Source organism: Ischnura elegans, chromosome 11 (assembly GCF_921293095.1).
Source record: "Ischnura elegans chromosome 11, ioIscEleg1.1, whole genome shotgun sequence".
Lineage (NCBI taxonomy): Eukaryota > Metazoa > Arthropoda > Insecta > Odonata > Coenagrionidae > Ischnura > Ischnura elegans.
Window position 1 is genome coordinate 23,119,805 of NC_060256.1, and position 24,409 is coordinate 23,144,213.

Below are 24,409 nucleotides of genomic sequence, written 5' to 3' on the forward strand. Positions count from 1 at the left end.
AGCCTGAAGTTATCAGTTACATTCCTATTCATAATTTTAACCCTTCAAAGACCGAACTAACATGCCAACTGATTTTTATCATTTTTTGCATATCCTATTTGTTTCACAAATAATTAAGAGCTATTATGAAAGAAAACACGAAAAAAAATTTATAAGCGTTTTCAAGCATGTTCCCAAATGAGAATACGAGACAAAGTTTTGCTATTGATTGAAAAATAAATATACACTCGACCAAAAAAAAACTAAATTTAACAAGGCAAAATTTTGTGATCGTTTGAATTAATGAGCATTTGCGAAAGGAGAACAAGTGTAGGGGATAATATCGAATATATCGCATACTCACTACAGAGGTGACGAACATAACCAATTTTGAAAAGGCATAATTAACCACCAATGTATACACAAGTCATACGATTCACATTAAAAAATACTTCTATAATTAACTTACATAACAAAAGTAATAAAAATAATCAGATTCGGAATATAATTTTACTGAATTTTTATAAATTTGTTCCCAATTGGGAACATTGAGCTGTAAACGGTTAAAAGGAAATTCTGGTCTTTAGTTAGTCCTATCGTGAGTGGCTGGGAAGAGTTGACAAATAAGATGGCATGCCGTAAACATTTTTAGGAATTCCCAGTTTTTGCGTATTTCAAATGAATATGAATTGAGATTTTTGCAGCAAAAGAGAGGAGGCTAAGAAAAACATTAACGTAGGAAAGTATAAGGTTGAAGAGGTGAAGGAGTTTTCTTGAGAGACTGACCTAAGACGTCTTGTTGAGGCAACCATTTCTCGACTTTCAAATTTTCTGGTTGTCCCGGAAGAGGGCCATCGCCTTCCCATTTCCACAGGACTGTTTGTTTGAGTGATGAGAACGCGGCTATTAGTTCAGCCGTGGTCTCTTTAGAGAAATTGGAGCTCCTTAGATGTGAACCGAGGCTGAAGTATATGGCTCCTTCCTTTCCGGCTCCGTCCAAGAAATCCTTGAGATCCTGCAAAATAGTGTCTTCTAAGCTTGAGCAATATATTGCATACTATACAGAAAGGAGGATAATGTAAAATTGGATTCTCCTTGATGCCTGGTTACACGATACATTAACACGTACGAGTTGCGCTGTGAGTGGTTACACTGCGTATCTTTGTGTTCATTTACGCGTTCATACATTTAGGCATAAATCGTGTGTGTAGATGTATCGTGTAACCAGGCTTTTCGACACTTGGTAGAAGAGCCAGGTGTGAAGTGTTGCTCTTTACGGCGTGGAAAAATTGACACATAGGGAGGAGGACGAGAGAAGACAAGAGGTGATCGAGATGTGGGTCTGGGGAAGAATAGAGAAGGTGAAGTGGACGGAGAGGAGGAGGAACGAGGAAGTGCTTGACATGGTGGGTGAGGACAGGCAGCTTCTAGATAAGATACGGAGGAGATAGAAGGTATGGATGGACAGAGTGCTGAGTGGGGAGGGAGGTTGAAAACGGTGTTTGTTGGTAGAACGTTGGGTAAACGAGGGAGAGGAAGGTAGAGATTAGGATTTTTAGATAGAATGAAAGGAAGTAGGGCTTATTGTGAATTGACGGGGTAACTCCATAAAGGGAGAGGAGACTGCCAGAATAATTCTTAAGTACTTTATGGAAACCAACCTTAATCGATAGAATACTTTAATGATTGACAAATACGGCATTTTTCAATTTGGCCTAAATTTACATTAACTGGTACGAGGAAATATTCTCCTGGACAGGGAATTAAACCTTATACTTTCCGGTCAAGAGGATTTTTTTCCTATGGCGAATGGAAATGTCATTGCGATCTCCCATCATTGCTTCGTGATAACTATGGGAAAGCTTGTCTTGGAAAAAAACAAATGACAGCATCAAAATTTAGTAATGACCATATCGAGCGAAATATTTTATTTAATGTTGTTGACTTCGTAAGCAATTCAATATTAACGGCTTTTAGATAACCCGCGTCAAGACTTAAATGGCCAACGTTCACTCTTCTTTGCCGGACATCTCAGCAGGGATAATTTCGCACGCCCTGATGAAGTCCCTGGCATAGAAAACGTCGGCCATTTTTAAGTCTTAACCCCTTCCAATTCGATTAATTTTCCGAATATCGTGCTCCTATTCTCTATTTATTTTTCTGTGGTTCTCTTTTAAATGGTAGGTAATGAACTGATATTTAGTAATTTGTAATAAATGTAGAACCGTGAAATGAAATGTGATTATTAAACATGGAGAAGACACCTATCGCTACTCTAATAAAATCATTTAAATCCTTCCAAGTCGATGATGAGATACACTCGTCATTGCGCGGTTTGGCGTCAAAACTTTATGACGAGCTAGACTCGTCATTACAGCCCAAGGGGTTAACGGAGGTATCCGCAAAAGCCATCACTATTGACGAACATGGACCGGGAAAGCTTTAGTAATATGACTTTGCAAGCTTTTTGTCAAATAGCAACTAAGGATTAATACAACTTTATAATATTTTTATGCCGACGAATTTCGGGTGAAGCTGCGTGTTTCGCGTAGTCATGCAAGCTTTCGCGGCCATTGCAGGTCACATCATCAGGCGATGAATGAGGCTTGAGGCACCTGCAATGGCTGCGAAAGCTTGCACGACAACTTGCAATACGCAGCTGCACCCGAAAGTCGTCGACATCAATGAATCTCGCAGACAAAGCCTACGTTCCAAGCGATACACTATTTTGCACTTACTTTGGGAAGCTCTTTCGGTGCCTCGATATGCAAACCGCCAGCCTCTACCAGGCAAGGCACGATCGTTCGGGCCTGGTTCAGGGAGAAGTGGTGGTTCAGCACCACCAGACTGACTCTCTCCTCCAGCTCCGAAATGGACGGCGTATCCTCACCGAATGCAGCTCGCATCTCTTGCTCGAGTTGCCTCTGGAAGAAATTTTTGTAGAACAGAGAGAATGCGAAGTGACCCAGAGTGTTCACGATCCTTTCCTTCAGGTTCATCCTGTCGTTGTACCCGATGAAGGGCTCGGCAAAGTATGAGGGTAGTGGAGCAGTACCGACGGCAACGTGGGTGTTGCCAATTGGTCCTCCTGGGGATATAAGCACTATAGGCGCGTCGTGGATGTGCGCGAAAGAGTAGTAGCACTCGCCGAAAAAACTGCTGATTAAGATCAAGTCAAATTTCTTCTTTCCATTATATGTTTTTAATTCCTTGATCTCTTCCCTCTGTAAAACATCCCTACAAACGTCCACGGATATTTTCTTGAGCTTTCCTATGGACTCTAGGATGCCTACGTCGCTTGCAACATTGAACACATTGAAATGCGGTGCCACTATGTCCAGCACGTCAATCTGGCGGTAATTTTGGGGTGGCGAAGCTAGAGGTTGAGACGTTACCACGGTGATACTATGTCCTCGTGCAGCTAGTGATGTGGTTATTTTTGTGTAGACTTGGGTCTGGCTTCTGCTGCACACTGGAAACAATGCAAGGATGTTGGCGGAGCTTGCAAAGTCCACGTTTAGGAAGATAAACAGGATGGCCAAAGCCGAGTTGCACAGCCATCTCTTCGCCTTCATGTCTGTAACCATAACATTATTATTGTTTCAGCCTGCTGTGTCATACTTTGCATTATATTAACATGTTATGCAGATTTTTCTACGAAAGTAAAACTAACTCAATTTAATATCACTGAAAGAATACCTTTTTTCTCAAGGACTTTGAATAATTACGGAGAAACATTATAAAAAATGTGTACGATGATTTTATGGCGAAAGGGTTCAAGTTTAATGTACTGTTGAGTCTTAGCTCTCCTATCATAATTCATATAGGGGTAAATTTAGCGCAAATGTAAAGAATACCAAAGAATGTGAAATACCCTAAATTATCGAGAATTCATATTCACTACATGGTGGAAGCCTTTGGAGCAATGTGATATTTCGTTTTTGCTACATATTCAGATTATTAATTCAGTGAATCCTGTGGCAGCAATTCATCCACACCTACATATATCCACGTAAGCCGCCTCAATAGGCGTATTGCAGGGGGTGTTTGGACACCAACCGTTAACAAATAAAAAGATATGCGCATACGAAGTTCCGCCAAGCTTTAAGTTAAGTCCAATAATTATTTGGGGGAAAACGGATTCCTATACCCATCCGATCGGTATAATATCTCTCTCAATTTATCGCTTCTGTTGGACCTGGATATATAATGGAGTACGAATATGAATTTCTCCGTGTCGCTCTGAAAGTTCAATAATTAATTGCCCACGCAGTCTTATCCTTATCCGAGTCTCTAGCTGCTCCCTAACTAACGTTTAACATCTGTGCAACGTTTTCTATGCGCCCGTTTCCTTTGTTGACGATATGTGAAGCTTTCCTTCGTATTTTATTAAGTTCACAGATTAAGTCATTCTGCACCCGATCTCATCTGGTCGATGCATATTCAAGGTATGGCCGGACGAGTGCGAAATAGCACCTCTCTCTTACTTTTTCATCCGAAAATCTTACCACAACACGCTTGACGAATCCTAGTTTCTTTAGGGCTCTGCCGATAATATTTCTTGTATATGTTCCCCACGACAGTTTCGAAGTTATCGTAACTCCCAGATACTTCACTTCATTGTTTACTTTTTTGTTATCACCATCCACAACCTATACATGGGATAGTTGGACGGCATACGCAAGAAATGTACTACCACAGTTGTTTAAATCCGGTGATTAAATTCAAGGACGTAGTGATCAATAATTTCAAGATACCTGATGACAGCGTCGTCAGCAAATAAACGTATTTTACAGCTAATTCGGAAGCAAAGGTCATTAATGTATATAATGATTGAATGGGGGCCGATTACGCTTCCTTGTGGGACACCTGATGACAATTTGCTACATCACAGCTAATTACCTTAAGATTTACTGTATCCTTATTAGTATTCAGAAAGTTGCGTATCCAGGTTACTACTGTTTCCTTTAACCCGCACGACTGTAATTTGTGTAAAAGTTTCTTTGTCAGGTACCGCATCGAAAGCTTTCTTAACATTTGGAAATAATGCGTAAAATTGTCTTTTCGATTCACCAGATTTGGAAAGTACACGCAAGGCAGAAGAAGCCGCTGAGAGAGTGAATTTGGTTACTCATTTGCATGTTTTTTTAACTTTTTGACAAATGGGCAATTGGTTTTTGCATATGAGAACTTCAAGGATCCAATGTTTGAGCACCATGGTTAAATTTTGTACCTAAATAATGTACCATCAAAGACGTCCTCCAGTAGTTAATATTACGTTTATATTTTTTATTTGCTTGGATATTTTTTATTGTATTTGCATTAAATATGATATACTGCATGCGCGCTCTGACTGTAAAAGTGCATGGAACATGATTTTCCAGCTTCATACAAAACCCGCGATAAGATATCCAAGATAAGTTGATAATTTTTTATCACTACCGTTTTTCCTACTATCAATGCAGCGCATATCGGCCTCATTTATCCTTAGTGTTCAAAGAATTCAGTTCTTCTTTTCCTCTGTTATATGCTAACGACAAAGAAACGTTATAGCGCAAATTAAATTTTTTTGTGAGAATTTCATTTTATGTGAGAAGTTACTGTGGTGTCTCATGGATGTTTGAAACATGTTTCCTCGGCATCGTGTTTCACTGATACGTGAGCTTATCAGATGTGTATGCCAGACTTTCAATGCTATTTATGGGAATATTATTATCTAATATCTTTTCTACGGCACAAGTCTTGATTGATAATTGAAGTTAAAAGGAATACGCGAGAAACACGTGATTCATATACGATGAACCGGCTCAATAGAGAGAAATGTTTTTTTAGCCCGTTTTGCCCAAAGTCTATCGATTTAAACCAGTGGTGTTACATTTTTGGTGCTTGGATTACCCTTACGTCAGGACTTATGGTTGCATCGAAAATGGACTTAAGGTTCACGTGCCATACATTCAGGTCAGTTTCGAAGAGTAAAATAGGGTAGTTTCCTTCATCAAAGAAAACGAAAGGCATTGATTGCGATTCGTTACCCACCATTACAGTATTCATAATATACAAATTATTTCGTTTTAGAAATACCGGTTTAGACGAATGGCAATGGTCCATTTTTATCCTCATTTGAAAAGGGCCAGATTGGAGCCCATGCGATGCTACTCCACGTGACGTCACAGGGACCTAGTTTCTATACGAGAAGATAGGAGTTTTATATCGTCTGAGATTACCAATGCATGCATGAGGCGCAGAGCTCAGGGAAACATGTCTTAAAAATCACTTATTAAAACTGGCTACGGTCGGAAAGTTTTCTTCATTTGATAAGGTATTAATAATCCTTATTTAAGCCAAGCGCTACCAGCCAGCAGGGTACTCAGCTACCCGCTAGCAGCCTGCGTCGTATCAACGCTCAACTCGCCTCAAGGGCATCTCAGAGGGCGGCAGCGGGAACCAGAAATACGTCACACGGAGAGTTTTCCCGGCATTATTACTTACGCGTCGCGTTTTCGCGCGCTTGAAAATTTTCACTTTTCATTTAATCGCGAAAAATAGATATCGTCATGTAAAAATCTAAAAGCGTGAAATACGTACTCCAGGAGTAATAATCTTTCGATTTAGGCAATAAAAAAATAATAGGAAATCACCCTATTCTCTTCGTACTTTTCACACTTGACAATTAATGACCACGCTATCGACACATATGCCATTATCAAGGTACTTTGATAGTGAAATTAGTCTCCATAATCGGTAATATATTGTCAGCGTGGAACATAAAGCGTTTCCTACTAAGTATTTCTGCAAGCCGGATACGCTAAAAAATTTCGGAAGTTCAGATTAAAATAAAGTGTAATCTAATTCTTTTTTAAACTTTGGTGCATCCTCTTTCGGTGACCAATACCGTAGAAAATATATCAAAAATATGTAATACTATTAATGTTATTGAATGTGTACAAATCTCATGAGCTCAAGTATCATTGAAACACGATCCCGTGGAAATATTTTTCAAACATTCATAAAACACCAAAGTAACTTCTCACTAAAAATGAATTTCTCGCAAATACGGGCGGTTATGAATTTGGGAATTTACTTTTTCGTAAGCAACAGTACAGCTCGATAGAAAAATATTGATTATTTCCTGAAGTTCTCCAGCTAAAATTGTTAAAATAGTTCGTCATTTTTATCGCGTTCTATTTGTTATTTCCGCGTAGATTCATTTTTGAGAATAAAACCCGAAGAGACCACAGTACGGTCATTAAACAACTACGGAAGCCACCATACCATTGGTCATATTATTGTATCTTCTTCTTATATTCATTTTTTCGCCTATTACTGCTAAACTCAATTTCAAATTGAGAAATATCGTGTTTGCCATCACTGCGGCCCATATCAATCACGGAACCTTGAACTCTGACCTTGATCCAGTTATTGATTCTCATTTCTAATTATCGAAACGGTGAAGGGTAGGATTATAGTAAATATTAAGCACATTCGTTCATCTATGATTCCAATAATACGATATAACATCTCATATTCGCGTGTGTTAGCAAAGAATGGATCCTCGATGTTGTCACAGAAATCTAGAGGTTTTCCCGCGTGCCGTACTAAGCGATTCTGTTCTTTTCTAAGGGCTTTCAAAATAAGTTACGCAATACTTATGAATATCCGTGGGAAATAAGAGTAAGAAAAGATGCTTAATTATTTAGAAATGACGGCTAATAAAATCAGGGTTATTAATTTAAGTGTAATAAAGGAGATTTTTCGATACACCTAAATGTGTAGTGGATAACGTCGCCTAACACATGACGCCGTCGTAGCTAAGAGTGAGAATAGTTCAATGAATGATTTATTTTAAGAGTACACCACATACCTTTGTGAAGAGAAGCGATTCTGGTTGCAGTCATCAGGAGTGTGATAGTCGCGGTGGAGTAGAATGTGTTATCGCTTTCGATCGAGTTCAAAGTCAAGTCACGGATATAAAAAAAAACCTTTGCGCTGACAAGTGTTACGTAATCTTGAATGGGAAGTGGCTCTTCTCATTTTCTTCTTCTTACTCGGTCCGTTGACAATATATTGTCCTTGATTCCAGCCGGAGATATCGCGCATCACCTAAAAACTGTCGTATGAAGTTATGATGTTTATAGTGAGATAGCATTTAAGGTTTTTGTTGAAAGGTATCTCAATAAGTTAGATTACCTCTATGTCCCATTCGAGGGAACTTACTCTATAACACATTATCCTCCACCAACTAACCTCGGCATGGCTTGAAAATTATTTTTATTCCTCTTCGAATCTAATAATCTCGTCATTCACCCTTTCTAATCCGAAGCTGCTTCTGGGAGAAATGAAATTTTAAGGCTTCTCATTTTAAAAATGTGGAAATTTTCTTCTCAATCATAATTATTGTGGCAGCTACATATTACGCCAATGAACTTTAGAGCACTAGATAACACAAAGTTAAAATATTTTCTGATTAGAGCAGAAAATATATACTTTTTTGATGTTACTTAGAAGCAGCATTGGGTTATAATGGGTTAAACCAAACCACTATCTCACAAAAACGTATATATGTACAGCGCTTTTGTGTATTACTTTGATTTCAAAATACATTTTATACAAACACAATTTTTTTGTATCCCATATCAGTGTATCTACTTTATATGGTTGTATCGAATGGCTTTCAATAAGTCATTAATTATTGCAGGCGTGTGAATTATTTCTCAAAATTTCTCTTTACAGTTTTCAATTCCATTATGAGGTAATCATTCAAGGCATCGCATCGTTTCAGGCACTTATTTGGATCTGTATTTGTTGACTTAAGTGGAGGAAAAAATTACTAAATGAACGTAGTTCCTCTCCAATGATTACAGCCAACGCACATCTTCACGTAACACGTTGCTGTTAACATTAAAATTGACCGATATCCAACTCACAGGTTTTCCTCACTCTTACTAAGATTGCATTCTACATATTTTATCAAAATATTTTAGCAGTGTTACGTGGCATTATTACTATTTTGGAGGGGTAAGTAAGCGTGATGTTTCTCAATTTTATTAAAAAAGCATAGAAAAGAATGATACATTAACATAATGAAAGGGAAAACACGATATGGCCATTGTTTTCCACATAAACATATTGTTATTGAGTCTTTTTCTCGGACTTTTGTTCTTTTCCTTTGCACGAGCATAATTTCTTGAGCAGTTTCGATAAGATCCAGAGGGAGGATATCGTAACTAACGAAACCACCGCAGCAATCACGAGCAAGACGTCCAGCATATAGGCTTGGGTCCAGTGGAGGTAGAAGACGGCTGGCTTTAAGTGCTTTGCTCCGTTGTGCCTCATCACATACTCTATCCAGTAGATGGCTCTCTCCAATGGATCGTCCTTCTGGTCCGCCACTATCGACTGTAGCTTCTTCATGTTCTTTGAATAGCTAGAGAGAAAAAATTGAGCAAGCATTAATAGTAGTAGTATTTAAATTGAGGGTGCGTCGACGGCTAGGTCATTTTGCACCACTACTGTGTCATTTAATTCCAAAACTTATGTAGAAAGAGAGGCACTGCATATGATGTCTTCGCACAAAGAGTGAGCATAATTAGAATTTATTAAATATATTTATTTCTTTGAGGAACTGAAATGTATAATTTAAGTTGGCAGGGTGGTCTCCTAAAAGGGCTTCTAAGTCTCCCCCTATATTAATCCGTCTTCGCGCGTCGCGGTACTAAACATAATCTATCAGGATATGTCTAATATTTAACGGGTACCTACAATCACCACATTGGGGAGGTTCTTCCTCTTCAGTAAAGAGATACGTACGGGTCAAAGGGCTGTGCCCTATCCTCAGCCATGTGAGTACCACCTCCTCTCTCCGATTGCTACGGGAAGAGGAGGGCCACGCTGCTATTACGTCCTTGAAGCCACGGAGCTTATTGTTGTTCAGAGTCCTCCACGACGGCCTCCATTGTTCTAATACCGCATTTCTTAGTGATGCTCTTAGGTCCTCGTAGGGAACCAGCGTTGAGGCAAACTCTTCGTCACTCAGAGCTTCCTTGGCCATAGCATCTGCTTTCTCATTCCCGGCTATACCCTCATGTCCCGGTACCCACAAAAAACGGATATTGAAACCCTTTCTCGTAAGGGTCAGCAGCAGGGAGAGTATTTCTTGTATTATCGGGTGCACGGGTGAGCAGCCAGGGATGGCTTGTAGCGAGCTCAGGGAATCAGTTCATATGACGAAGGAGCCACCGTCGCGTCGTCACCTAGGGCTTCTAGAGTTTTCCTTATAGCATAAAGATCCGCCGTGTAAACTGTACAGATTAATGTTTGGTAATGTCATACCTATCCACTTTAGTTATTTACGAGATAAGACATTTGGATTCTCTAAAAAAAAAAACCAGCGTGGCTTGCATTGTTACATAAAAGAGTCGGAGCTATACTTTCGGATTGCACTCCACGTCAATTCATCTTCTTGGGGACAGTTTCGCCAGCGTTGCAGCAAACGTCTTCAGATTTTTATTCCGCTGCAGGCGTCTTCAGGTCTGCAACGCCGGTGAAACTGTCATTATGAAAATAAATCGACGAAGAGGACAACCCGGAAGCCTATCTGCGGCTTCTGAACCACTCTGCGGAAGCCTCCGTCGAAATTTGCAGTAAATAGATATAAATATTTAAAATTACCTCGGTCAATGTTCTAAAATCGATACTTACGCGGGATTTCCTAGGACTTCGTTGATGGCGCTTAGGATGTTGTCAGCGGTCAAGTTGTTAGCATCGAGCTTCACTCCCACTTGAAGGTCGGCCACTCTCTGCATGTTGGCCTGTTGGTCTGCAAAGTGCGGGATTCCGATGAGCGGCACACCCCTGTTCGACGCCTCTTGGAAGCTTAGGAGTCCTCCGTGGGTCATGAACGCCTTCACGTTAGGATGGGCTGGAAAATATGTCATTTATGACCCAAATATGTAATCATCTCTGTGAAAACCACGTAGCTATGTTTAATTCTGTTAGCTCACTCAAAAAATTTTATAATCACTTTATAGCGGTTGATTATGTACACTGGTCACTGACCATTGACCAGTGTACATTAACAACCACTGGCCAGACACAAAAAAACGCAACCCTTTTTCGAACTCCACCCAGGTGCTGTCATCACATTATATATCCATGCATGAAACTAAACTCATTTTGTTAATACCGCATACCATTAGAAATTCTGGATTTAAATGTGAAGATATTAGGATAAGGAAAGTTATGTGACAAATTTGTGCCCTGTGTACTAGTATTTTTCGAATTTTTATATCGGAAAAATCATCATTTACATGAAATAGTAGGCTTTAGGAGTAAGTACCTTCGGCCAAGAACACATACCGCGGTTTGAAAAAGACATGGTAATTACTCAGGCATGTAAACAACATGTAAAGGTCATGCGTAAGGCAAAAATTAATTAGGAGAATAATAGTGTTGCTGTGCAGAAAAAGAGAGGATTTTCCATAAAATCTATCTCAGATTTTTTTGCTGATCATTAAAATGGTGAATGGAGAAATACTTAATGCTTACTTAACCTGTAAGAGATAAATTATTTAAACTATCAGGAGGAGAATTGCATTAAAAAGGATGTTCATGGCCAAGAAGAATTTTATGAGAGGACCGTTATGTTAAAGTAAAAAGTAAAGGCTAATGAAGAGCCTGATCTGGAGTGCAGCGCTTTGCGGAACGGAAACACGGACACTTGGGAAGGAGATCGATATAAGACTGGAGATCTGGAGGCTCCAGATGTGGGCATAGAGAAGAGTGGATAAGATGAATTGGACGGAGAGGAGGAGGAACGACGAAGTGCTGGACATGGTGGGCGAGGATATATGAGATACGGAGGAGATAGAGGGTATGCATGGGGTGAGTGATGAGCAGGGAGGAGATATTGTAAAACAGTGTGGGAGGGTTGAATTTTGGGTTAACGAGGGTGAGGTAGGAAAAGAATACGATTTTTTTAGATTTAATGATGGTCTTATGTGAATTTAACAGGGAAGTCCACGAAGGTAAGGGATTTCTTTCCTACTCCATAGAAAGCTACCTGAATCGCGAGATTATTTTAATGAAAATAACGATGACAATAAAAATAATACTCAGTTTTAATCCTAATACATAAATAAAACTGCAAAAGGCCTTAATAATTTCAAAACGCTACATCACGAGAACATTTCTCAAGCCAACGCAACAGTTAAGAGTTAATTTGGTGAGAGCCAGTTCTATTAGCATAAAACTGAGTGAAAAATGAAGAAAATTTAATGAAAAAATAGCATTAATAATAATAATCCCTCCTTTCAACTCACCGAGAACATCCTGTTGAGGCAACCATTTCTCGGTCCTCACATTTTTCGATTGCCCCGGAATCGGGCTCTTCCCCTCCCACTTCCACAGCACTTTCTGCTTAAGTTTCGAGAATGCGGTGACGAACGCATTCCGCTTTTCGTCAGCGAGGTTAGCGCTCTTCAACACAGATCCCAGGCTGAAATACAACACACCTTCCTTTCCGGCTCCGTCTAAATACGTTTTGAGGTCCTGCATGATAGGGAAAAAGACGAATATCGGCGGATTAATGTTGATAATATGACATAAAATTACACAAATTGGAAAGAAATAACACGAAAAAAATGTTTCTTTCCTTGAGAATAGACTGCATAACACTTTCTCGGGATTCCATGAGTGTGTCCAAATATCCCCGTGTACTGTGGATGGTATAAACATAAAGGTGACAGATGAACTGAAGTACCTAGGAGTTACGATAACTTCGACCGTATCAACACAATGGAAAATACATAAGAAATATATGTTGCAGAGCCCTAAAGAAGGTGGGATTCGTCAGGGGCACGGGTGTACTCGGCGAGGGGCTGTCCCCCTCCCTAGAAACAAAAATCGCAAATGTTCTTAAGGAAAATAATGCTTTTTCAAGAAAATAATTTGAAAAAATAATATAGAGCTGTTACAGTTTCTTTGATATGTTGATTTCATTCACCTTTCCCTTGCTTAAATCTTACCTACAACTTGAACAACCATGGCTGCCTGCCCCCCCCTAGCTTTGATCCTGGATACGCCCTTCGGTAAGTGGGAAGACTTCCGGTCGAGAAAGTAAAAGAGAAGTGCTATTTCACACTAGTCTGGCCGCACCTTGAATATGCAGCGAGCGTATGGGATCGGGTGCAGAAAGGCTTTATCCGTGAACTTAAAATAATACAATGGAAAGCTGCGCATTATGTCAAAAACTGATATGGATCTAGAGAAAGCTTTACATGGATGTATGTTAAACGTCCAACGAAGCCATAAAGGCGAACAAATATTTTACCGAACGTATAGCCATGGTAATTCGTTTTCCCCCCCGAAAAATTAAGGACTTAAAGACATTTTGAAATCATATCTTCCCCGGTTCGAGAAATCCTTCCGTGCTACGAACAATGAACTCCTAACATCCCTTTGGGATTATACCCCATCACCATCCGCCAAGCACAAAGTCCGCAAGACTGCCCTTATCCCTTCCCACCCCCATTTTATCTAGCTTACGACGCTATGCCATAATCATACCGAGAAAATTAATCAATTGAAACCATCGAAAGTGCAGAATTTCTCAGTAGACATCTAAAACAGCTGGGGACTAAATACCTACAATCAAAGCCCGCGAAATTTCAGCGCAGCATAGCGTAAGGACTTAAAGAAATTTTAGGTGGAACTTCGTTACAGCGGTTCCTCTTTCTTTGTTATCTGATTGTGTCCTAACACCCCCCACCCCCCTCGCTATACGCCCATTGTGTGGCGGCTTGCGAGGTAGTATATAAATGTAGAAATTGTCTCGCAGGAGATTATGTAGATATATGCTTATGATACTTAACCCTTAACCGGTGACGTGCGGTCTGAGAGACCGCTGCGTTTCTAAAATTATGAATATTTTCAAAATTAATATTTCAAAATATCTATAATTCTCGTTAGCTTCATATTTTTGCATAAAAAGGACATCCCACTCTTAAAAATTAATGTTCATTTTATTAAATTATGTAAATTTGAATTTCAATTCGATTAGCGGTCTGTGAGACCGTACGTCGCTAGCATAAGAAAGCATCAAGAAAGGAATAAGCTGGATAAATTCCATAGCCACTTACTACTTAGCCTTCCAACTTTAGCATTAAAGACTTTTTTTTAATTTGGCAACATATTGATGCATAAATAGAATAATTATAACTCAAGTGTTTTGGGCATCAGTTTTCAGTTGAGCCTGCTTCAAATCACAATTTTTAATGACAAATTGGTTCGTATTGGGAGTGTAAAAATTTTAATATTAGTTTAAGAATAGTTGATCATTCAAACAAAAATTAAACAAAACAATAGCAATGGCGTTGCAACATTTTATGAATATTTGATTTATTGCGGTCTCCAAGACCGCACGTCACTGGTAGTGTAACAAATGTTTCGCGTCACTGGTTAAGGGATAACAAAATACCTCACCTTTGGCAGTTCTTTCGGTGGCTTGATATGCAGTCCCCCAACCTCGACCATGCTCGGTACAGTTGACCTTGCTTGGTTGAGGGCGAAGTGGTTGTTCAGGAGGGCGAGACTGACGTGCTGCTCAAGCTCAGAAATCGACGGTGTGTCCTCGCCGAACGCCTCCCGCATCACAATCTCCATCTTGCCTTGGATGTAGTATTTGTAAAAGCCAGAGAAACCGACGAAGAGCATCGTGTTCAGGAGCCTCTCCTTAAAGTTCATCGTGTCACTGTACCCTATCAAAGGCTCGGCGTAGAAAGAGGGCAGCCTGAAGTTCCCGATCGCGCTGTACGTCGAAGGCATCGCTCCGGACGGCGAGATCATGACGATGGGAACCTTGTAGATGTGCCCGAAAGGATAAAAACACTCGGAAAAGAAATTGCTCATTATAATGAGATCGAAATTCTTTTCGCCTCCATTTTTGATAAGATCGTGCACCTTTTCGTACTTCAACACTCCACAAATGTCGTCAATCATGTCCCCGAGCTTGCTGAAGAGTTTCAAGGGTCCCGTTTCTTTGGTGTCGTTGAATCCGATGAGGTGGTTCACCAGATGGCCTACGTCTATCTGTTGGTAGTTGGGTGGTGGCGAGTCAAGAGGTTGGGACGTCACCACGGTGAAACGGTGTCCCCTCTGAGCCAGCGCCCTTGTTATGGTGCTGTAGACATTGTTGTGACTCCGGCTGCTGATGGGGAAGAGACCCAGGATGTTCGCTGCCCTTGTATCTTCTGCCTTTAGAAGGGCAACCATGAGGACCGCAGCCCAGGCGATGCTCCGAATCGTGCAGCACATCACTGCAAGACAAGTTTTTACATGATGGCTTAAATCCATGGCAAGTTTTAAAAGAAAAGTTTACAATTTAATAAAGTCCAACATGCTGAAGTGAAAAGAGAAATCGATTGTTGTACATTTTATATTTTTGTACTATCATTCACTCTTCGATTGAGTTCGTAAAACATATTAACAACCAGAGTGGGAGTCATCCAAGGGGGGTGTACCGAGTACGAAACAGGATACACTTTACGCAGCCTGAAATCGCACCCGAGAATCAAATCGTTAAACCGGACACCTACTGGTCTGGTTTCTCTGGTCTTTCGGAGAGAGGAGGTAGTAATCACACGGTTGAGAATAGGGCACTGCCCTCTGACTCATACATATCTATTTACTGAAGATAAGGAACCTCCCCAATGCAATGATTATAGATGCCCATTAGGTATTCGATATATCCTCATAGAATGTGATAAGTACCGCGACGCGCGGAAACGGATTGATCTAGGTGGAGACCTAAAATCCCTTCTAGGGGACCACCCTACCAATTTCAATAATACCCTTCGTTTCCTCAAGGAAGTAAGTCTTCTTAATAAACTTTAAGCTTACTCACCCTTTAACGAAGTCAAAATGTACAGTGGCTATCTTTTTATTATAATTCCATTGAAACATCAGAATTAAATGATATAGTAGCGGTGCGAAATGACCTAGCCGTCGACGCACCCTAAATCACAATACTGCTACGACTAATCATTCACTCTATGTATTGTTATATTATCTATTCACATTATTCAATATTTTTGAGTTGTATTTCTTATTGATTTATTCATTCGTTGGATATATAAATGCAAGAATTATTTTGGTTTTTCATTCATCAATGTCTTAAGGACTAATGAGTCCACGATAATAAACGTTTGCGTATTTATTATTTACTAGTAACAAATGAGGGGGAGGAATTCTGAACGGGCTTTACACCGGTTCAAGTTTTCCACGGCCGACGCGACGTCTCGATAAGTTCGATACGTGCTTCGTCATCGGGACGGATGAGTTGATGAGGGCAGTGCAAGCATGAATGATATTGACGATACGCGATTCTATCGTTTGAACGTCGCCCTTGGAAAACTTGACTCGTTGGAGAACCCCGGAAGAATTCCCGTAACTAGCTCCCTGGGAAAGCCTATGATCATATTAAATATGGTGTGCTTTGTGGAATAAGGTGGAATTGCAATTTCCAAATTTTTCAATTAGGTTTAGATTATGATACATTAAGGAGTTGTTAGGTTGCATACGGGTCAATACATATCAAATCACCCAGGCAATGTTGCTCTACATTTTTAATTTTCCTGATACAATTTTAAATGTAATTTTAATGTTTTAGTAAAAACTTATTGTTTATGTAATTATTTAATCAAGCCATTGAGCGCTATCTTGCACTGCCCGAGCCCTTGTTTGCACTGCAGGAGCATGTAGAATGGTTGCGATTTTTCTGAAATTCACGACTCCACTACTCTAAATGTAGTACAGTCTCAGTCATAATTTTTTGTGAGATATTTTCATGTGTAAAATTTTCACCTGTTTTCATTCAGTCCCTTTTTAGATATTGACCTGCGAAAAACGACTTAAACGACTGTCGGCATTGTTTGACAACCTCTACAGAAAATCGAGTGCATTCTCTGTACTAAACCTTATACTGCAAGTAGTTTTCTAACTATTCAACATTTATTAGTGAGCCTCGTTTCCTTCATAAAAATGTATGGCGTTAAAATGTTAGCATTGACAAATTTTTCCTGAATTTCTATAGGAAAATTTTGACTGATTTTCTGTTATGATAGATAAACATTAAAAATGGTTTTCTAAATTTATTTTCATGCTGAACACACTGGTTTTTCAATTATTCTGATATCTTTTGAAATAGCTTCGAAATTAAACTTTATGCAAATCAAGTTTTTCATCAAAATTTGCGCAGCCGCCCTTTTAAAAATGGCCGCCAAAAAAAAGGATGGCTTGTAAATTTTTTTCAAATAGTGTTTTGCGATTTTCTACTTATGTGGAATCAATGATAAAAAAATCAGAAAAATTAAAAAAGCTGAGCAACATATTTTATTTATATTGAGTGATATGAGATGGAATGTCCCATACACTAACACCAGAAAAGAATCAGCAAAATGAGTGTACATAATTCTATTTGAAAGGAAATTAACTTTTTCACTGAACATACGGAGCAATATAAATGGGTTTCGGAAAAATTCTCAAGTGTAAAAAGTCAATTCTCATAAGTGCTAAATTCAGAAAATTGTTTGGACGTCTAAACGACGCATCAGTTCCTCTGCGGGAGGCATTTTTATGAGGTTCATTGGGAACTAGAGGTTCATTGGGTACTACATCGTTAGAATACGATTAAAAAGCAATTTTGTCGCGACCTATTATTCAAAATGCAGAACAGCCACTATAACGTGGCATCTTTCGGTCCCTTCCTCAATAGAGCGTCATGCTACTCGTTGGACCCAAATTAGCCACCCTAATAGTTGTGCAGCCATGTCTTCCGATGTAAATTTTATGTGCCATTGCAAATCCCCGAAAAACGCGGATTTTGAAAAAAAAATAATTACATATAAAATAAATGTGTTATCCGCTTATATAAAATGTTGGCTGAGCATCGAAACCTCGATATTAACAGAAAAATAGCACTTACTAGGACTTAATTACGACTCACGCGTTTCAGTTGACTCACAGTCTGTATAGATCTTATTTAAATCGCATAGTGTGTACAAATTTTATAACCGTTCCCTGAATAGCAGTTCAGATAGCGGATGATGCATTACCTAAGGAATCCTTCGCGTGCGTTGTTTTGGCTGTTATCAGTTTCTCGAGCCATGCAGCTGACCTATTCTGGTCGGAGCCGTCGCTAGTCCAAAACAAGCAGCTCAACGCATTTCCAAGAAAATTCCGTCAATACATTACGAACGTTAAGGAAGCCAGGCGGCGCCAACTGGTCAGTTGTCCACCGACATCGTCCATATCCAGATACCCGGTTGTTATTCGAAGGAATCTGACGTATGCGAAAAATAGGAGCGCAATGACGTGAAATTTGTGGAAATGGCTATCTATTCATGTTGAGGCATATTTTATGTTTTTTGAGTGACCCCATTTTCAAGTTTTCAGTTGAGTTCTTTAAAAGAGGGATTCAGTTTTCGGAAATTTTGTTCAAAATGGCGAGAATTTGGGGTTACCACACAACTATCATGCATTCATATACTTTACTTATATTATAGAAGTATATACTCATATATTTTTTCATGGCAAACTTCATCCTTAGGTGCATATATCTTTGCTCCCGTGCGTGTTACAGCGTACAAAGTCACTTGTTTCTGCAGTGCTTTTTTTTACTTTGCTTACATATACCACCAGGGTGTCTTGCATGGGCTGATTCCGCACCAGGCATGCAGAACTCTTCCTAGCCTTAATCGGATACGCGCTTGTTCGCTGGACATAGGCCAACCAAACAGGACAACGACGTGCGGGTAGGCCAGAAATGAGGTAAATTCTAAGGTAACGAACATGCAACCATAATGAAACTACTAGTTAGCAATAGAAAAACGTAAATTTATCGTAATAAGTGTCTTATTAACTTAGTAAGAAAAGTATCGTAGTAAGTCGTAACATGCCAAATAACTCATGCAGATAGTTTATATTTCCATATACATTGTATTTACATATGTATTTGTGTAATAAGTTATTAAAAAACGCATGCAGAGGGTATTTTACCAAGTCTATGCATATTTATCCTAGAGGTAAACTGTCGCAAGTATGATGGTCCAACAAACCACCCTTCGAGTTGATTCACTGAGTAATTGTTCAGCAACTGGGAGTTACGATAACGTCGAACCTCACGTGGGGAACACATATAAAGAATATTTGCGGCATAGCCCTGAAGAAATTAGGATTCGTCAAGCGTATTGTGGGAAGATTTTCGGATGAGAAAGTAAAAGAAAGGTGCTATTTCGCTCTCGTCCGACCACACCTTGAATATGCAGCGAGCGTATGGGATCCGGTGTAGAAAGACTTAATCCGCGAACTGAATAAAATACAAAGGAAGGCTGCGCGTTTCGTCAAAAACTGCTGCGGGCGTAGAGTGTTACCCAGATGTTAAGCGAATTAGGCTGGGAGCCGCTGGAGACTCGGAGGCTGCGCGCTAGGCTTAGATTGCTTGAACAATTGAGAATGGATATCTTTAAGAGCGACACAGAGAACATAATATTAGAGCCACACTATATTTCCAGGTCTGAGAGAAGCGATAAATTAAGAGAGATGTTTTGCCGAACGGATAGATATGGGAATTCGTTTTTCCCCCGAACCATAAAGGACTTAAATAAACGCTAGTCCCAACTTCCTTCGAGCACTTCATTTTTTTAGCTGTAAACGGCTGGTGTCCCAACACTCCCAGCCACACGCCTTTTAGGCGGCTTGCGGGGTATTATGTAGATGTAGATGTAGAACTGAGATTTATTGTTGGCGACAGGTGGTCAGGGAGGAAAACACGACTTTCACAAATAATGGGAAATCGGTAAGAATTTTCTGTCATTGACGCTCGTCCTCCTATGGATGGTATCTAAGAGAAAATCTCTGTATGCTCAATGGTGAGTTTAGCTTCAGGGTCGGATTCAGCCTCAAATTTGGGGGAGGGTGTCATGACCAGGGTCTGGGGAGCGTGGAATACCCCCCCCCCCCACCGGCAGAGAGGCGAGTTTACAGTAGGGAGAGCTATGCTATACGATAAAACCAAATCAAACTTCCCTCATCTTTGGGACTTGCAGCCATGCACATTCATTAACTCTCCCTCTACTCCTTTACAAGGACACATAAACTATTAAACTAATGAAGTATAATATATATATAATTTTTACAATCGCTTATATAAATAAAACTTTTTGATTGGTAACATTGGGGTGTTAATGATCCCTGTTACTCCCCTCCTGTTCGCCCCCGGGACGATTATGGGAGGATGTGTTGATGGGCAAGCTGGAAACAGCTGAATGAGAGTTTACCCGATTACTGTCGAACATGAATATGCTAAATTTACTTCTTTGAATCGTTTAGATATGGGAATCATGGTTTATTCTATTCCTCAAACACGAATAGTCGACACTCAAACATCGATATACCAAACAGCGCACCCAACTTGTCATTGTAGGTATGCTTGAAATAGCTCGGGAAAAATGATCGTTTTATTCTGGATTTATTTGATAATTCAATTCAAGTCGAGATTAAGTTTCAAAATAATTTAATTTATGCAAGTTAGAAATTGATAATTTATATGTCAGGATTAAATTGCTAATTTAATTTAAGTCAGGATTAATAAGTTTCTAATTTGATTTTAGTCAAGATTAATTTTCTTGGCCACAGGCTAGTGAATTTCACTAATTCAGAGAAGGGGGGGCGGTTCCTTTTTTGGGGCCACCACGCATTTCGAATATTTCATTTTGGAATGTGTGAAGGCGTCATCCGATATCTAAACAGTACCTGGTATCAGTATGAAAATAGTTTGCGGTCGCCAGTTAAAAAAATATTAAGTACTAGGTATGTATTGGCATTTAGGAGCTTATCTATTTGAGATAATAATATAGGAATTTAGGAGCTTATCTATTTTAGATAATAATCATATTGCACGGATTCGTATTGGGTCTCAGTTGAAAGAATATATGTGTTCGCAATTTTGAATCACAGGATGCCACGTCGGTGACATCACGTCGTGTCCTTGTTGCGCCAAGAGTCTGGTTTGTCTCGTTGCATCGTTCATTGCATCCTTCGCTCTCCTAAGGAATGGAAGTCCTGCTACCACTGAACTCTAAACAATGGAATACTGATACGCCCGCCCCAACTTAAGTCCAGAAATTGCGCATTTTGCCATATTGAGAAGGACCTCTAAAATAGCGCTACTTTTAAATACATTGAAAATCGCACAACTTCGATTTTTTTTCCTCAACTCATACATTTTGGATGAAATTCCGACAACAAAATTGCGATTTTTAGAATATAAGTTACATGGACTATACCCTAAAAAACCTCGACAACTATTGGCGAGACAATTGTAATAGGGTAGTTTCCTTCATCAAAGAAAACGAAAGGCATTGATTGCGATTCATTACCCACCATTAGTGTATTCATAATACACAAATTATTTGGCTTTTGAAATACCGGTTTAGACGAATGGCAAGGGTCAAATTTTATCCTCATTTGAAAAAGGCCAGATTGGCGCCCATGCGATTCCACTCCGCATGACGTCACAGGGACCTAGTTTCTACACGAGAGGATAGGAGTTATACATCGTCTGAGGTTACCAATGCATGCATGAGGCACAGAGCTCAGGGAAACGTGTCTTAATAATCACCTATTAAAACTGGCTAAGTTCGGAAAGTTTTCTTCGTTTGATAAGGTATTAATAAACCTTTTTTAAGCCAAGCGCTACCTTTCAGCAAGGTACTCAGCTATCCGCTAGCATCCTGCGACGTATCAGCGCTAAGCCTCGCCTCAAGGTCACCTCACCGGGCGGGAGGGGGAACCAGAAATACGACGTACGGGGATATTTCCCGACATTCATACTTAAGCGTCGCGTTTTCGCGCGCTTGAAAATTTTCACTTTTCATTTAATCGCGAAAAATAGATGCTGTCGTTTAAAAATCTAAAACCGTGAAATACGTACTCCAGGAGTAATAATCTTTCGATTAAAGCAATAAAAAAATAATAGGAAACCACCCTATTGAGGTGCATTTGCTTATTGGTTATAAACGACAGTGTACACTGTAGTATGGCGTGGAAAAAAACGTAGCCAAAACCTTCCTATTGCTTTTTTTTTGCTGCGGAAGTTCAAACTTGGCACAGTTGAAGTCAAGACATTAGTCCATATGATGTACATGTTATTTTATTGGCCATTTTAATGTTTTTAAATGTACATAAATTAAGTTCCCATACTACTCCCGTATTGATTTTTTGCAAATACTCATATCAAAATTAATAAAATTTTTTGTAGTAATGATGTGTAACAAAAACTTTAATTGTCATTAATGATTTATTAAATTTTATTAAAATATTTTTCTCATCTCATAACATGGGATTGCGACTTAGAATATCAATTTCCTATGTGCCTGACGAGAAGTTTTTTCAACTAAAATTCTCATATATTTCAATTGAAGTATTCACACATTCTCAACTAAAATACATGAGAGTAGCATGACCGTACCCAGCGAGGGGCGGGGGGGGTGGGGGGGGCAGCTACTCCGCCCCCCTAAAAGCAAAAATCACAGTTTTTTTTTAGCAAAATCAGTACCGAATTGAAACGAAAGTGTTAAACAAATTTTCTTTAAACCCACGAAAAATGATATGTATTAGTATAAGATATGTAACTAAAATAAAACTATTTTTTCAAGGAATTAATTCATAAACTAATAAAGCGCTGTTATAATTTTCTTACAATGTTGATTCCGTTCACCTTTTCCATGCTAAAATGTCACAACTTTCCTTGCCCACCCCCTAGAGCATGGCTTGTCCCCTCCCCCCCATAGTTATGATCCTGGGCACGTCCTTGGAGAGTAGTACGTATTTGCAAGGTCACACGGGCTGCAATCTAGATACATTGCTCCCTAGAGTGGTGCATAACAACCAACAATCGTGTTTCCGAATTTTCACTCCATTGTTTTGATTCCATAGCCACCTACGTTAGTTCGATGGGCAATTCTTGCCGCCGATTGTCGACGACAACAAACAATCGATGGGCTATATTGTTGACTGAAGATTTAAGTTATCAGTTAATTGAACCCTCTCTCACTACGGTATGCAGAATACAGTACTCTATCTCTAATCGTAAACAAAATATTGAGAACCCGCAATCCTACAGATCTCGATGGATATTCGAATACAATCAGATTTGAACCATTTATTTGACCGATTACTAACTTTTAGCAATTTAGTGAATCGGTTATTGAACTCGTCTGCGACAGTACTTTAGCCGAAATTTTATCTTTTGCTTACACACGAAGTTTTTATGAGTCTAATCGACAATTTCATAGGTAAAACATACCGGCCGAGGTCATTTCAAATATGGCAGATATCATCAGCTGATCTGCTGATTTACAGCCAAGTATACGGCGATTGTCATTATATAGTACCTAGATATTTATTTGAAGTTATAAAGTAGGTATGGAGATTATGGTTATCTATAGTTGTTGATGTCGGTGACCTGCGGATAATCAGTTGTTAACTTCGTATCTTTGTCTTCGTTTTATTTATGCTCGCCGACTGTCTGACAAAAATCGACACCTATATGAAAGTAAATGATTATCATCGAAAATTAGCAGCTGTCGATAATAGATAAAGCCTCAATCACTCTAGCGGTTTTTCCATCCCTTACAATGATAGCTCAAGCGATAGGTTTTCAGGGACCAAAACAGTGATCGCTTGAGCCATCATTTTCTGAATCACAAGGTCATTGCCACCGTCCCTTTTTCCAAGCTTATTCCGTTCATTTTCCGTATTTACAACTGTCATTCAATTAAAAGCCAAGCGTGGCGTTACAATCGTTGTTGGCAGCCGTGCGTTCTGATTGGCTGAAAGACGGCAGGCACCAGTGACTGCACCAGGTATGCAAGCTACGGAAAAGGGACGTGCTGAATGATGAAAAGATGGACGAGATCTCCATCCCTGGAACTATCGTGGAAAATGAATGAGTGTAACGGTCATTTTTCCGTCATAATTGGAGCGATCGCTGTAGCTATAGACGGAAAAAATGAACTTGGAATTCATGCTTTACCACTCGAAGCCGACAATAAAGCACTCGTGTTGCACCATTAACCTGGGGAGCCATCAGCGACTATAACATTGTACAACTCACGAATATTACATAATGAGCATCGAAACCTCGATATTAATAGAAAAAATAGCACTTACTAGGACTTAATTATGACTCACGCGTTTCAGTTGACTCACCGTCTGTATAGCTCTTATTTAAATCCTAAAGTTTGTACAAATTTTATAACCGTAATTATATTTTGAGGATCCTCAAGCCGGCCTCTAAATGTGCTGTCACTAAGGAGGTTGTAAATAGATATCTGGAGGCGCTGTCTCCGAGTTTTTGGCGTGGTCAAAGTTCCGC

General features: G+C 39.5%; 1 protein-coding gene across 1 annotated transcript in view; it reads right to left on the reverse strand.

Annotated features, from left to right (window-relative positions):
* Positions 1–24,409, reverse strand: part of LOC124168427 — a 32,264-nt gene that overhangs the window by 6,362 nt on the left and 1,493 nt on the right. Inside the window, exons 2-8 of the mRNA XM_046546648.1 lie at positions 14,458–15,290; positions 12,297–12,525; positions 10,678–10,897; positions 9,112–9,403; positions 7,841–7,958; positions 2,718–3,556; positions 766–994 (exon numbers count right to left, since the gene is read on the reverse strand). Of these exons, the coding sequence (XP_046402604.1) occupies positions 766–994; positions 2,718–3,556; positions 7,841–7,958; positions 9,112–9,403; positions 10,678–10,897; positions 12,297–12,525; positions 14,458–15,290 (2,760 nt within the window). The remainder of the gene's footprint in view (positions 1–765; positions 995–2,717; positions 3,557–7,840; positions 7,959–9,111; positions 9,404–10,677; positions 10,898–12,296; positions 12,526–14,457; positions 15,291–24,409) is intronic.